The sequence below is a fragment of the Erpetoichthys calabaricus genome, chromosome 1, assembly GCF_900747795.2.
Source record: "Erpetoichthys calabaricus chromosome 1, fErpCal1.3, whole genome shotgun sequence".
Lineage (NCBI taxonomy): Eukaryota > Metazoa > Chordata > Cladistia > Polypteriformes > Polypteridae > Erpetoichthys > Erpetoichthys calabaricus.
Genome location: NC_041394.2, coordinates 61895096 through 61910611, shown reverse-complemented (window position 1 = coordinate 61910611; position 15516 = coordinate 61895096). Strand labels below are relative to the sequence as shown.

Sequence of the window (15516 nt, the reverse complement as noted above, 5' to 3'; positions counted from 1 at the left end):
ATATGAGTGCAAGGCTTTTAGAAAACATAGGCTACAGTGACATGTTGAATATTGGTTGAAGAAGCTGCCCAAAATATAAAAATGCAATCTGTCAATTTTGAAATTTTTGAAAACAAAGTTAATTTTGGTTCTTCTGTGCATAATTTGAATGTAAGTGTTTGATTCACAATTTGAATTTAATGCATAAATTAAGTTATTTGCAAATCTACATACTACCATGGAAGGAACATCGCACAATCTTTACCTATCTTAATTTTACCCCTGCTAAAATTCTAATTCATGCATGCATCCTCACTCACTTCTACTAAAAGTGATCTATAATTTCAAGACAGTACAGAACTTAGATGCTCATCTTTTGACATGTACAAGGCTGCAATTCAGTATAATTCCAGTTTTATGTAATTCATTAACCACGTTAATCTTAAACTTTACTACACCCTTCCTGAAAAACAGGTTCTATCTCAAACCTAACTCAAGCCCAAAAATACCCATACACCTCACACCAAGTTGTGCAGATTAAAAAGAGTTTAATGTTAGAAACATAAGGCTGATCTTAGCTTTAAATGCTGCTTTAACCTGGAACATACAGTTGTGAAAGAACCATTAACATAGTCAAACAAGAGTCTTTCGTATATCAGAAACAAGGACACATTTCTCATCTAAAGTCAGGGTTTTGTCCCTGAAGCTTTGTCCAAATGGCTTTGTTTAGAGTCCAAAAGTTCAAATGCTGAATGGTTCAAAACTTCCAACAAAACTGCACTCAGATGTTTACTATGTAGACACAATATATTGCAGCAACAGAGTATTGTAATTATCCACTTGTATCATCATAGTCAAATATTATTTTGCCCAATAAGTAATACAACTCAATTAAAACCTGTTTTTGGAAATCAAGAATAATGGCAATTTGTAGACCTGGAGCAGTGATTTTGTTTTTGTGAAAAAACAGTCAGAAAAAATGAGGAGGGAAAAATGTCAGTGGCCTCCACCTGTTAAACCATTCCTGTTTTGGGGGTCGTCTCATTGTTGCCCCTCTAGTGCACCTGTGTAATCTTTTTAGTTAGCCAATAAAAGGTGTCATTTTGCTTGACTTTTCTCTACATTCATAATGACTAACATGGTACAACACCCTAGTACTACATATGTAGGTTGAAACAGTCATTAACTGAAACAGAAACAGCTGTGTATGAGGCTTAAAACTGGGTGAGGAACAGCCAAACGCTGCTACCAAGGTACAGTTGTGGAAGACAGTTTCATGTCACAGGCAAGACTGAGCACAGCAATAAGATACAAGGTAGTTATATTACATCAGAAAGGTTTCTCCCAGGCAAAGATTTCAAAGCAGACCAGGGTTTCAATATTTGCTGTTCAAGCTCTTTTGCAGAAGCACAAAGAAATGGGCAACGTTGAGGAACACAGACGGAGTGGTCAGCCAAGGAAACAGTGCGGCAGATGAGAAACACATCATGCTTACTCCCCTTCTAAACTGGAAGATGCTCAGCAGAGCCATCAGCTCAGACCTGGCAGAAAGAAACCTGTGGAGCCCAGGTACACCCATCTACTGTCCAAAAACATAAGAACCTGGGTGCAGAAAAATGGCAACAGGTGCTCTGGACTGATGAGTCAAAATTTGGAAATATTTCACTGTAGCCAAAGGGCTGGAGAGCAGTACAATAATGAGTATCTGCAGACCACAGTGGAGCATGGTGGAGGTTCCTTGCAAATTTGGGGCTGCAGTTCAGCAAATGGAGTTGGTGATTTGGTCAGGATTATTTTATATATATATATATATATATATATATATATATATATATATATATATATATATATATATATATATATATATATTACATTCACGGCATTCGAATATATATATATATATATATGTTTGTGTGTGTGTGTGTGTGTGTATGTATATATATGTGTGTGTGTATGTATATGTATATAATAATAATAATAATACATTTTATTTATATAGCGCCTTTCCCATGCTCAAGGCACTTCACAGAGTTTAATAGAGAACGGCAGGGTATACAGTACATAGCATTATACTAAACCAGATAAATAAATAAAGAGGAGTAAGATAGTAAATGCAGAGAAAAGCCTAACATACAGCATAATTGATGGTCTCACACACACACAGGTTACATGAACATCTTGATTGAGGTAAACTGAGTGAAGGGTAATAAAGTCAAGTAGAGTTAAAAGCCTTCCTGAACAGATGAGTTTTGAGTTGTTTTTTTAAAAGAATTCATGGAGTTAGCTGACCTGATTAATTTTGGTAGGTCATTCCAGAGTCTGGGCGCTATACAGCTGAAGGCCCTGTCACCCATGGAGTGTAGATTAGTGTGGGGCACAACAAGTTTGCCAGAATCAGAGGACCTTAGTGGGCGGACAGGCACATAGTGATGGAGAAGGTCACTGATGTAGTTTGGCGCAAGGTCATTTAAGGCTTTGTAAGTTATTAGTAGGATTTTATATTCGATTCTGTAAGACACAGGGAGCCAGTGAAATGCCGTCTTTTGTGTAAAATGCAGTGGAATGTAATGCATATTCGTGGTGTGCTGTTCATTTTGGCATGAGTTTTTTGGTATCATAATTAAAAAGAAATCAGTCAAATGGTGCTTCTCAATATTGCACGCAATGAAACTCGCTGCATTTCTTTCCATGACCTTGTGTTAACTGTACAAAAATGGAATGAAATTAAATGACTTCTCGGGAAATGGGCCATCAGTAATAGTGGTAGGAAGCATTCAAGTCACATCTGTATGTTCTCAGTCAGAATCAAGATGATCTAAAAGAATAAATATCACGTCTTGAACTGTACTGTGCTATTAGGCTATTGAATAGAACCTGTTAAGACAAGACCTCTGACTCCACTAATACCCCACTGATGAAGAAGAAGAACTTCCATGGCTTACCTAAGTAAGTCAACAATGTGACTTGTGGCCATTTTACTCACTCGGCATAAATATCTGGCAACTGTTTGCCAAGTATAGACAACGAATAAAAAAAAATTAGATAAAGATACCATGTCTGGTTATAACAAAGACCGAGAATAAACAAAGATATGAAGAACCCAGTCTTAGTGGTCACATTAATGCGGTCAGATGTTTGCCGACATTCAATATTTATCTCAAACATGAACTCATATTGGTAATTATCAACAAATAATATTAGGCTACGTACCCTAAGTGTACATGTTTTTAATGATATTGGAATTACAGCTTTCTCTGTTTCACTGGAAAGCCTTTTGCCCCATCTCTTGCTCTGATTGGTCATTTCATTTAGTTTTGATGTGATGAATGAGCGGTCGTAGACATAAAGAAGCCATTTGTGCCCCAAGTAGCCTCTCAGTGACGTGTAATGAGTTTGCGTAGCTGTTAGTTAAGGCATGTTTAGTGCAGATCTGATGAACATGGATTGATTTCATTTTAATTATGACTTGAAAAAAATCATACCCTAATTAAACGCACAACATATATTATTATATACAATATATTATTATATATTGTATGAGATTGATTACATTTAATTTTGGCATCAAAAATCCTACATGACTAAAATCCTATTTCGGTGTAGTTTCTAACCAGAAAATATTGTAAAATGCTATTGTTACATTACTAGTATTTAATGTAATTACTAATGCATGTAATTACATTCCATTCATTGTTATTTTTGAATATGACTGTTACAAAAACAGCCAATAAATAACATATGTGATATCTGTGTCTTTGATGAAGTAAATTAAAAGTGCTTCAACTGTCAAGGCAGGTAACAAAGAAAATGAAATGCATCAAGATTTATGCAATGCCTTTCCTAGTGAACAATTTTTATACCCAGCAACATAACAAAAATTATATTGGTTATCTTTAAGAAACTGAGTAAATGTAACAATGGAATAATTAATGTGAATCTGCTTAGAAATGAATCAATTAATTATAATCATTTCACAGAGGACACGTAAGCTCAAGCACAGTGTGGTGTGAAACCCATTTAATTGCAGGCTAGGCCAAAAAATAACATGTGCTTGGAGGCACAAAAGAAACTTTGGCTACAATAGCCCAAGCAGCTGCTCACAGATTACACTGGAGCTCTGTCACCGTGCGAGTGAAGCTCTTGAAAGGCGCCTTGTTCTGGTTGGCCATTCAGATACTTAGCACTGAGCCTGGAAGGGACGCATCTTCCTCCAGAAGTCACAGATGGGACTAGGCATTTGTGCTCTGGGCAAAAGAGAACAGGTTATAAATCGCTGGAGTGGTGTGGCTTGCCTGAGTCGAACCTTGAAGGTGATCCCCAGGTGCCAATGCGTGACACAAGCAAACCTGTCCAGACTGCAAGGCAGTCTAATCTCGTGATTGTCCATTGTTTTCTTACTACCTCCTAATATGCTTCTAGGTAAAGTTCAGTCCATAGATGTCCTAATTGGGCAAAAATGTGAGTATATGGAAAGAACAGTTACGTCATTTAGAGGAGGACATTTACCCTTTGAAAGTATAAGTATACTTAAAGTAAAGCTGAATGTAAAAGTCGCACACACTCAGAGCCATTGCTACCTCAGCCCACCCTGCATTCCCTTAGACTACCAGTGTATGGAGATAATGGAGATGATCTGTTTGGGTTTCATTTGACTATAGTATAATTGCACCTCATCTGGAAGATCCAGTTTGTGGTGAGTCAGTATTGTGGCCTAACCAACACAATGAAGACCAAAGAACATTCTAAGTGACTTTGTTAAAAAGTGATTGAAAAGCACAAGTCAGTGGATGGAGATAAGAAAACATCCAAGTCACTGAATACTGCTTAAAATCCAATTTAAAAAAACGCTTAAAATCCAGTGGCTGAGATGTAAATCTGTTAGAGCAGGCCATTTACAAAAACTGAGTGAGTGTGTAAGAAGAAAACTAGTGAAGGAGACCACCAAGAGACATATGAGAACTCTGAAGGAATTACAAGCTGCAGTGGTTGACATTAGATAGTCTTGGTATACAACACTTCAATAACTTTTGCCCAGGTGCTTCACCAGTCACAGCTTTATGGAACATGGTGAAAAATACTGTAAACAAACACCTACATGACATCTCAGCTAGAGTTTGCCTGAAGACACATAAATGACTCTCAAGTCAGCTGGAAGAAGGTTGTTTGGTCTGATAAGACCAAAATAGAGCTTTTTGGCCATCAGACTAAACACTAGGTTTGGTGTAAAAGGTAAACATTGCAGATTATCAAAAACACACCATCGCCATCAAGTATGGTGGTGGTAACATCATTCTGTGGAGATACTTCTTTGTGCAGGCTAAATACTGACTTGAAGGGGGGAATTCAGATGTAATCAATTATTTTGTGTTTTACATTTATAATCAATTTAGACCGCTCACCCTGTTGACATTAAAGAGTCTTTTTCTGATGTTCAATGTCAAAAAAGGCAAAATAACTCCATTATGACTCAGTGTTGTTTACTGGTGGTTCCTCTGAGAAATCTGAGTTGTCAGTTTGGTTATGCTAACACAATCGAAAGGAGGAGTGCAAGTGTGAGACACACATGGAGGGGTAAAGGCATAGTAGCCACGCTGAGTGTCACCTTCAAAGACAAAAAGCATAAAAGCAAACAGGAGGTGAGAACAGTATGTCAAAATTACAGAGTTTGAGAAGCAGGCTGTAACAGGAACACTCTCGACAGAGGGAGCATCAGACAAAAGAGGTTCAGGCACATGAGGTTAACAAGGAAAGGCACGAAAGGTACACGCAGGGCAAGCGATATTAAATATTTTAAAACTTATTCTATTACCATTTGCTAGTATTACAATAAAATGCGACAACATCCAAGAGGGTGAATACTTTATATAGGCATTATTTACAGTCTTCAGTGTAAAGATACACATTCAAAATGTTGTAAATCATCTACCCATATGTAACTTGCATTTGTGGCCCCATGTTATTGGTAACAAACTAATTTTAAAATAGCAAGTAATATCTGCCCTACTTACTCCCCTTAAAATATTTTAATCATATCACCACTGTTTGCTTATTTTGTTAAAATTTGACTTCCTTTAATCTTTCCTCATGGCTCATACTCTATAGTTCTGAAATAAGTGTTGTAGCTCTTCACTAGGACTTCATCTAGCTCTGTTATATTTATTTGTAAAACAGAGTCCAAAATTGCCAACAAAACTCAACATGAGGCATTACAACTGTACTTGGATTGACCTCACTGTATTCAACATGTCACACTATGTATCCCAACATCCTATCTACACTGTGAGGAGAAGGACAGTGATGAATCCACTAAAATCTCTTAAGCCCTGAAAAAATATACTTTGGTTTACATTAAACATAATTTACTAAATATCTGCCCTAGTATGAATTCCATCCAGATCCCTGTGTAATGATTTTTGCTGACAATAGTTTCTGTTAATCCATCAAATTATGTATAACCTAGAAATGTGAATAACTTGCTAGTTCCATTTTTGTCTAAATCACTTTTATAAACTGAAAAGGGACATCTGTCTTTAATTAATTCTGGAACTGTTCTTTCTACCATTACATATTGCTTTCTGGGCTGCAGCCAACTGTATACTCAGATCTGCACACCATTCATTGAATCCCTCTGCTTTACAGTTTGATGACAAGCCTCTTGTTGGGTACTGCCTAAAAAGCATTTATAATTCAGATATATTCATCATAATTTTAATGCTTCATATATATTATTTGGAAATACAGGTAAAATTCCATTACAACGAATATCTTTACAACGAAATTTTCATTACAACGAAGTATTTTTATGGTCCCGACAGCTTCCCAATATGACACAAGTCTATAGAAATCTTGTTACTACGAAGCACATTCAGCAGATACTTTCATTACAACGAAGTGCACAAGAGACCTTGAAATGCCTGAATGAATCATCCACAGAGCAGTTAATTCTGTGGCTGCAGCTCGATTGTACATAGTGATCCCCAAACAGAAACATTGTAATTTTTTTTCTTTCTTCGAATTTTCCTCGTACTGTTTTTTTTTTTTGCCTTTTTTGTTTCTTGCAGTTTTCAGTGATACCTTTTGCTTATTGCTTGTCAACATTTGAAAAATATCCATTGAAATTTAACTCATTGTCAACCTCCTATAGAAACGACAGACACGAAAAAACGATAACAGTTCATATTAGACAAAAAAAAGAGTTCAGAAACCTCACAATATGAAGAAGAAATAATGAATGGGCTCCTGATTGATAACTGTGCTGCCCACAACATCCTTCCATTTATATAATATTCACATAGAATTCCTCCCACCCAATTGCACTGCAGCGCTTCAGCCATTGGATCTGGACATCATTCGCACCCTGAAAGTGTATTATCGCAAGGAAATGCTGAGAAAAATTCTCATCAGCATAACTTGTAGGCAGGAGGAGATTAAAATTAATGTGAAAGAAGCTATTGAAATGATTGCAAATACCTGGATACACGTTAAAGAAAGCACTATAGTAACAAATACAGAATCTCATTACAACAAAATTTTCGTTGCAGCAAAATATTTTTTAGGTTCCTGGGAGTTCGTTGTAATGGAATTTTACCTGTAGTCTCTACCTTTTAGTGGTTTGTCATTTAACACATCCATATTGTAAAGCAAGGGTCTCAAACTCAGATCCTGAAGGACCACAGAGGCAGACTTCTTTTCTTTTAAAAAACTGAAAGGTAAGCCAAAACATTCATGTTGATCAAACACATGTGGAACAGTTATACAGCTGTAAAAAAAGCTTAATCACATCCTTTGTTTTAGAAGTTTTCAAGTGATACAATCCTGTAGTGCAGAATAAAACCAACACAAAATAAGAGATCATTTGCCGCTTCATATCTTCGGCAGCTTAATAGTAAAAATTAGCTCAAAACAACTATAATGGATTACACATAGTCAAGTCAAGTCAAGTTGGGGAGCATGCACTGGTACCGTGCGTTGCCGCACCCATTGCACAACGAAACAACTCGGGATCCCGGTTTACAACCCCCCAGGCAGACACACAGTCCAGTCCCACCCTCCAGAAATGACCCTGCACCTGCCGCAGCCAGATGTTACATGGGCGACCCCTTGGTCTGGTCCAGGCACTCGAGTCCCCAACAATGAGGTTCTTACGAGCCGGATCACCCTCGGAGAAATGCGCCACATGGCCGTAGTGCTGTAACTGATGCTCCCTCACAATGCAGGTAATGTGCCTCATTTGGGACTCCATGAGCAACCGCTCATTCGACACAAAGTCAAACCAATGTTACCCAAGGATTTTCTGGAGAGACACAGTACCAAAGGAGTCCAGTCTTCATCTCAGGTCACTGGATATCGTCCATGTCTCGCAACCATATAGCAAGACAGGAAGCACCAGGACTCTAAAGACTTGGACCTTCGTTCTTTTGCATAAATATCGGGAGCGCCACACACCCCTTTCCAGTGACCTGATGACCCCCCATGTTCTCCCAATCCATCCACTGACTTCATAGGAAGAGTTACCAGAGACATGAATGTCACTGCCAATGTAAGTAAACCTCTCAATAAGGTCAACACTCTCTCCGCAACAGAGGCGTGACCACGGGGGGGCTGGGGTGGGCACTGCCCCCCCAGGGACAAGCCGTGCCCAACCTGCAAAATGCTCTGTTTGTCCAATGAAAATTCCGGAGAAGAATAACATTTGATTTTCAAAACTGAGTTGCTTTTCAATCGGCCCGTTTGAATTTGGAGCGTATCCGTCAGTGTCTCCTCCACTAGACAGGCACCGTGCTGCTCACAGTTCACTTCGCCGCACATTTTGCAGCACGTTTTGAACCTGTTGACCGCATTCTTTAATTAAAACAGTGTATATGTTCCATTCTTCTTTTATTTTCTGGTTGGTAACACCAAAGGCTATGCATAGGTGGCTTATTAAAAAGCAGACATCATCAACCTCTGTCCCAAACCTCTCCAAACATCTGCCTTCAACAAAAAATATATGCCTGATTAAATATGGATAGCCCATCCCAGCCCATTTTAATTAATTATCCCAAGCGCACATTCGGAAAGACACTCAGAAGTTTTAGCGCAAGCTGGTATCAATCTCGACCATGGCTTGAATATTCTGTTGTCCGTGATGCCAGCTTTTGCTTTGCCTGCCGCAAATTTAGTGTTTCCAATTCGGACCGCGAGGACATATTCACCAAACACGGCTACAATAATTGGAAAAAAGCTCTAGAAAAAGACGGTGGCGGCTTCCACAAACACACGTCTAATATCCCGCACGTCAGAGCCATGTCTGCATCACAGCATTCATCATTGGCGTGTCTTCAGCTGCATGCGAAAGCTCTTTCTCTACTTTGAACCACATTCTCACTCCACTCCGCCGAACAATGCTGCATTCAAGGAAGAGAAATTTAGTCATTCTGGCACAAATCTAGACATGAATGAATTTATTTCAGAATTTGCCAAGAGTAACCGCAGACTTGTCCTGTAGATAATATCCAGGTTAAACACTAGAAACTGATGTTCTATAGCCTCCCATGACTACAATAAGCCACGTTTCTGTTCTTCCTCTCATATGTTGTATACATTTGACTTTATTGATATTTACCTTGTAGATGTAGTTTTATATTTGTTCACAAGAAATAATAATACAAGTTCCATTTCCTCTGTTAATTTTATTGAACAATAGGTTATGATTTATGCCACAATTTTTGCTTTTATATGTTATATAAAACTACAGTATGTTGTTATTATTATTTGACCCCCCCTACAAAAATGGGGATGGATGGATGGATGGATATTTTTTGCCCCCCAGACAAGCCAAATGCCCACCCACACATGATGTTCTGGTCACACCTCTGCTCCGCAAACAGACACACTGCTGATGGCTGTGCCCAAGAGGTCATTAAAGGCCTGGATCTTGGTTTTTATCCAGGACACTCGCAAGCCCAGACACTCAGACTCCTCACTCAGTCTCTCGAGTGCCCCGATCAGAGTCTCCATTGACTCCACGAAGATCACAGCATTGTCAGCATAGTCAAGATCTGTGAATCTTTCTTCACCAACAGATGCCCCACAACCACTGGACCCCACGACCTTGCCCAACACCCAGTCCATACAAGCATTGAACAGAGTAGGAACAAGAACACACCCCTGACAAACCCCAGAATCAACTGGGAAAAATGCAGAGGTTCGGCTTCCACTCTGCACAGCACTCACAGTGCCAGTGTACAGGCCGGCCATGATATCCAGCAACCTCGAGGGGATCCCGCGAACCCTCAGGGTGTCCCACAGGGATTTACATATTACACATATTACAGATTACACACACTTTCGTAAATAAATCACACATAGAACTGGAGAAAATTTAATTTTACATTTTACAAGAATTTTCATTTCCAGTAGCACTGCACATCTAATCCTATGTTCTAGTGGATAAACATAAGGAAGATTTTTAGTGAGTTGATTATGGTGAGCTCTCTAGACCGCTAGTCATGTAGTTTGATATTCTCAGCATCTCATAACAGTACGTGACTCTCTCAGGTTTGATTCTCTCTAACATTGTAGGCGTGGGCTCTGAGCATCCACCTGAAAGTAAAATGCATAGAATTCACCTGAGAGGTAAAAATGAAAGCAGATGTTTTGCAAAAAGATCTGTTTTGTTGCTTTCATTCATCTTGTTTTTGGTGTACCATGACATAATTGAAAAATTAAAGTACAGTATGTTGGCTGAGATTGAAATTGATCTCGTCATACCTGAAATGCCTTTGTAGGGTGTGACAGGCGGCCGGGTCCCATGCCCGGCCGGGACGCCCCTTCTGTATATGTTCCGGGTGAGCAGCTATGGACATCTCACTACCTCCCCCGGAACGCTTGGTGGCAGCCTCCCTGGCTGACGATGGTGCCTCAGTTTCCCGCAGGGTTTCCTGGGAGATGGAGTTCTCCACAACCCTGTGGGGAGCTGGGGTGGCCGCCAGGGGGTGCTGCATGGAGCCAGGAACCCACCTGGACATCTCTGCAGCCCCACCTGGAAGTGCAATTAGCCGCAGGTGATCAAGCACCTGGAGCACTTCCGGGTGGGCTATAAAAAGGGCCAGCATCTACCACTCAGGAGCCAGAATCAGGAGGAAGAGGACGAGGTTGCCTGGGAGGAGTGGTGGTGCCAAGGTGGAGAGAAGAAGTGTAATTTGTGCTGTATAAGTGCTTGTGGGACTGTTGTGGCTGGAGGGATTATGGGGAAGAAGTGCCCTCCAGTTGAGTAAGTCTGTGCTGGGTCAGGTGCTATATAGCGCCATATTACAAGGGAAACCACCACTGTCAGGCAGCACATTCAGAAAGTGGTAAGTGTGTGATACTTTTGTAAATTTGAAACTGTGCTGAAAAGTCTGCAAACAATTGTGAAATTGGTCATCCCCTACAATTTCTAGTTGTCTACCCTAATTTCATAAGATTTACAATCTTGGGTGTTAGGTTTCATTTCCCCTCTTACTGGAAGTCATGTAATACAGAGCCATCTTACGGTTTTTAACAATTATCCTTGTGGCTAAAAAAAAAACAAAAAACAAAACAAATTGGGCTGTCATAATGTTTATTGACTGGTTGCATTCACTCCCATGCTTTACGAAACTGTGCTGGGACACATTTCAGATAGTATGGATGACCTCCAGTTTGTCATACTGGTTCACAGACAAATCTGTTTCCATAACAATGTCTTTTTACCACATCTAGATGATACAAAGTGACACACCAAAGTAGAGTTTATAGACTACATCACAGTATTTGCATTGTGGTATCATCTAAACTGATCAACAACCACTATCTGCGACTCAGTTTTGGACTTCCTAACTTGCAGACCTCAGCATGTGTGGATTGATAAAATCACTTACACTGACCCTCATTATTGATACTGTGCAGTGTTGCGTGCTGAGCCCGCTGCTGTACTCCTTATTCACCTACGTCTGTGAGGTCACACACAAGTCTTTCATTTAATCTGCAGATAACACTACAGTCACAAGCTAGATTACAAACAATAAAGGGTGGCTTGTTCTGATGCATCTTCTGACACAGTGGTATTGAGGTAGCAATATCATCATAATCAAGAAGCTAATCATAGACTTCAGGAAGCAGGAGTCAAGTAACACTTTTATTTCCATGGGATGCTGTGGACAGGGTGAGTAACTAAATTTCTTACATTTACCCTCACTGAGGACCTGAAGTTTACACCAAACATCTTGAATATTGCCAAGAAGACTCACCAATCATTTACGTCCTCAGACATCTGAAGAAAACCAGGATGTCTTCATCTGTTCAGGTAAGTTTGCACAGGTGCTTTGTGTAGTCCTTCCTTGCTGACTGCATTCCATTCTGGTATGGCATTTGCTTAGCTCGGGGCTACAAATCACCACAATGGGTGGTGTAATTCACTGAGAATGTTAATGGAACACCGCTCCCTTCTATTCATGACTGTGGTAAAGTGAGGTCCATGGCTGGTTGTCAAATTTTAATATTGTTAACACTCATATCTTTGGGTGGGGCGTGGTAGCATGGTCTGAGTGGCTTCGGCATGAGATGTGGGAGCGGACGGCCCTGCCCTTCATGCACAAGCATGGGAATGAAGGACAAAAAAAAAATGGAAGAAGGAAAACCAGGGAGATTAGAGGTTAAAGTAGAGAGTGAAGCAGACAGGAAACGGGGAAGAGCCGGTGCAGGAGTAAGGAGGCAGACAGTCAGGAGGAGAAGAGCCCCAGGAGGACAGCGTGTGGTCGATGCTTGAGGTTGCAGAGATAGTTTGGTCCGGCTGAGTGACTTAAGAGAGAGAGAAAGAGCAACTAGGAGGAGTGCAGCTCTGTGTAAGACCAGGAAGGCAGCAGGAGTCAGTGACTTTGTCCATGGGAGGGAAGGACCCAAGTCTAGGTCCGGATTGGGAGCCCTACTGTGAGGCCTTGAAAGCAGCAGGGACCTGAACAAGTTGAATACATAAGACAAAAGGCTGAGTCTGTTGGGTAGGTGGTTTCTCAGCTTCTCAGCTGCAATGTCCGGAAGTATAAGCTGAGTAGACAGCAGTTTTAATGTACTGCACTAGGGGCCGTGTTTTAAGGGACTATTTCCTGCAATGCTGATTTTAACCTTGGTTTTAAAGGAATATTCATTTGATTGATTATTAACCTCCACTTTCACTTCATTCTTATGGATTATGTATTGAACTTTGCACTGCACTTTTTGGAAACTTATTTGTTTTGACTGTTTTAAATAAAAGCACTGGAGCACTTTTTACACCTTTCCCCTTGCTTTGCGTGATGTCCTCATTTGCCTCGCTCATGTGGCCATGACCCTGGACGTTGTTGGGCTCAACAGTTTCCTGGTGGTATCTGGTAGCATGGAGCTGGCCGCTACAGTCACAATGACATATATAACTCCTACTGCCAATGAAAAGCAAAAGGTACTGGTAAAGATTTCAGCCATCTTGCTAGATTATTTTCTCTCCCCAATGCAGGATCATAAGCACTTGTACCAGTAGATTCAGATATGGTTGTTATCCATAGGTCACAACTTTACTCAACAATCACTCATTCTGATAAATAAATGTGCTTATACTGTATAAATATTGCATATATTGTTTTGAATTCATATGTTATATGTATGCTGTCATCCATTGTCTTTATTTCTCATTCTTGTACTATTGTCACAAGTCTAAAAAAAGCATGCAAGTAACAGTTTCATACTGCATATGACAATTAACCTAAATATGAAAATGCAGCAAAGGGATTAAATGTAAAATCATGACATTTATTGCAGATAAGAAGAGAAGGCACAATACTGGGTCTAGAGTAAAACTTATGAGATAAAAATCTGTTGTCCATGCAGACTCATCAATGTTCTGATATGCTTGATACTGACACTCAGTCAGTGTACAGGAATGATTAGATAACTGAACAGAGTGACCATGCAGTGTGGAGTACAAATCAAGGGAAAGTATCCTTATCCCGAGTAATATGCTTATAAGGCCACAGCTGGAATAATATGAGCAGTTTTGGCCTCCATGTTGTTAGAAGGCTATGACAGTTAGTGAATCTCCAGCAAAGAGAAACTAGGCTTATTTTAGGTGTGCATGATGTGAGGTGGTAAGAAAGAATGAAGAAGACAAGTCTAGAAGGGGATATGACAAATAATTGTTTAAAATATGAAAAAAATATGTAAAATGAGTATTCTGTAAGCTGTTATTTATTTAATTAGGACACTGGCTATGCATATTATAGATAATAAAGAAATTTTACTCAAAGCGAAAAAGGTTCAAACAAAATATTATTTTAGAGACACTAGCTGACTAATATTTTGTGTGTCTTTTTAAACTTTTACTGTGCTTCAAAGCAAAGAAAGTGAAAACGTGATTTGCAGCATTCATTTGACCACTTGAACCTATTCTCCTTATGAACCGCCACACAAGACTTGAAGTCCCGATTGACAGTCACACTCTCTTCAAAGTTGCTATAGTTGAATTGGTCTCCGTTTGCCCAGAACCAGGATGAATACAAAAAATTCCAGCGCAGTCCAATCCAAATCATCCTGCTCCCTTCATCCTTTATAGTCTTCTCCACCTTACCCTGGATCTGTGAGTCAGTGATACTTGCCAGGTCAGTGTAATGTGTCCTGCAGAACCAGGAGGCTTCCTGCCACGTCTTGTCTTCCAGAACCAGATACAGAGTCCCAGTCACAATGTTATTTGTCACCCCTGTTGTCAAACAGAAAAGCAGTTGTTCAAATGTTCAAGAAGTATCCTTTAAAAAGTAGAAGTTTTTTATGACAACATCTTTTTGCAAGTTCTAGAAGTCCATATCTGAATTCAGTAGGCTGTAGCAAACTCTACATTTATCAGACATGATGATCCTTGCCAGGATGTGATGTGGTTGTTACAAATACATTAGAACAATGAACATGCATTCCTTACTTATTTTGATTTTAAAGAAAATGTATAATTTCTTCGCAAAACCCTAACTGCATGGTCCCATCAATGTAGGATGGTTGTGCCTATGTAAACATTATTTTCCAACTAACATCTCACTTACATTGTTGTATGACTTCAGTTAATATAGTTAAACAGTCCACATAAGAGTACCAAGTCTTTTACATTTTTATTCACTTGAAATATCAGGAAGTGCTTAGTGATTGTGCTAACAGAATAATAGAAAAGGGGCTTCAGTGAACAGTTCTCATGTTCTCAGTCTCTCTCTATGCATCATCAAACTCATCCCTGGGAAGCTACAGCATAACTCTCTGATGATTGATCTTTGCCCAACTCATTTCATTTAATATCTTTTACAGTTTGGACCTGATCTGAGCTGACCTAAAGATTTTTTCTTAGACTCTGAAGTTGTAAGACTGATATTCACCTTTTAGGAATGTTTAGGAAAACCTGTCTTTATAAGATAAGGGTCATGTTGAAAATAACAATGATTGCAAAATTTAGCAAATTTTATTTTAGTTAGTTTATCTTTTTAATATCAGAGACGGACTAGTAATCAAAATTATTTGGTCATTAGAAAG

At 39.4% G+C, this 15516-nt stretch overlaps 1 protein-coding gene across 1 annotated transcript in view; it reads left to right on the top strand.

Moving 5' to 3' along the window:
* LOC114650889 (tenascin-like) overlaps positions 1 to 12198 on the top strand; it is a 585410-nt gene extending 573212 nt beyond the window's left edge. The window contains exon 11 of the mRNA XM_051933682.1: positions 12096 to 12198. Within this exon, the coding sequence (XP_051789642.1) occupies positions 12096 to 12157 (62 nt within the window). The 3' untranslated portion in view covers positions 12158 to 12198. The remainder of the gene's footprint in view (positions 1 to 12095) is intronic.
* Positions 12199 to 15516: the final 3318 nt, after the last annotated feature.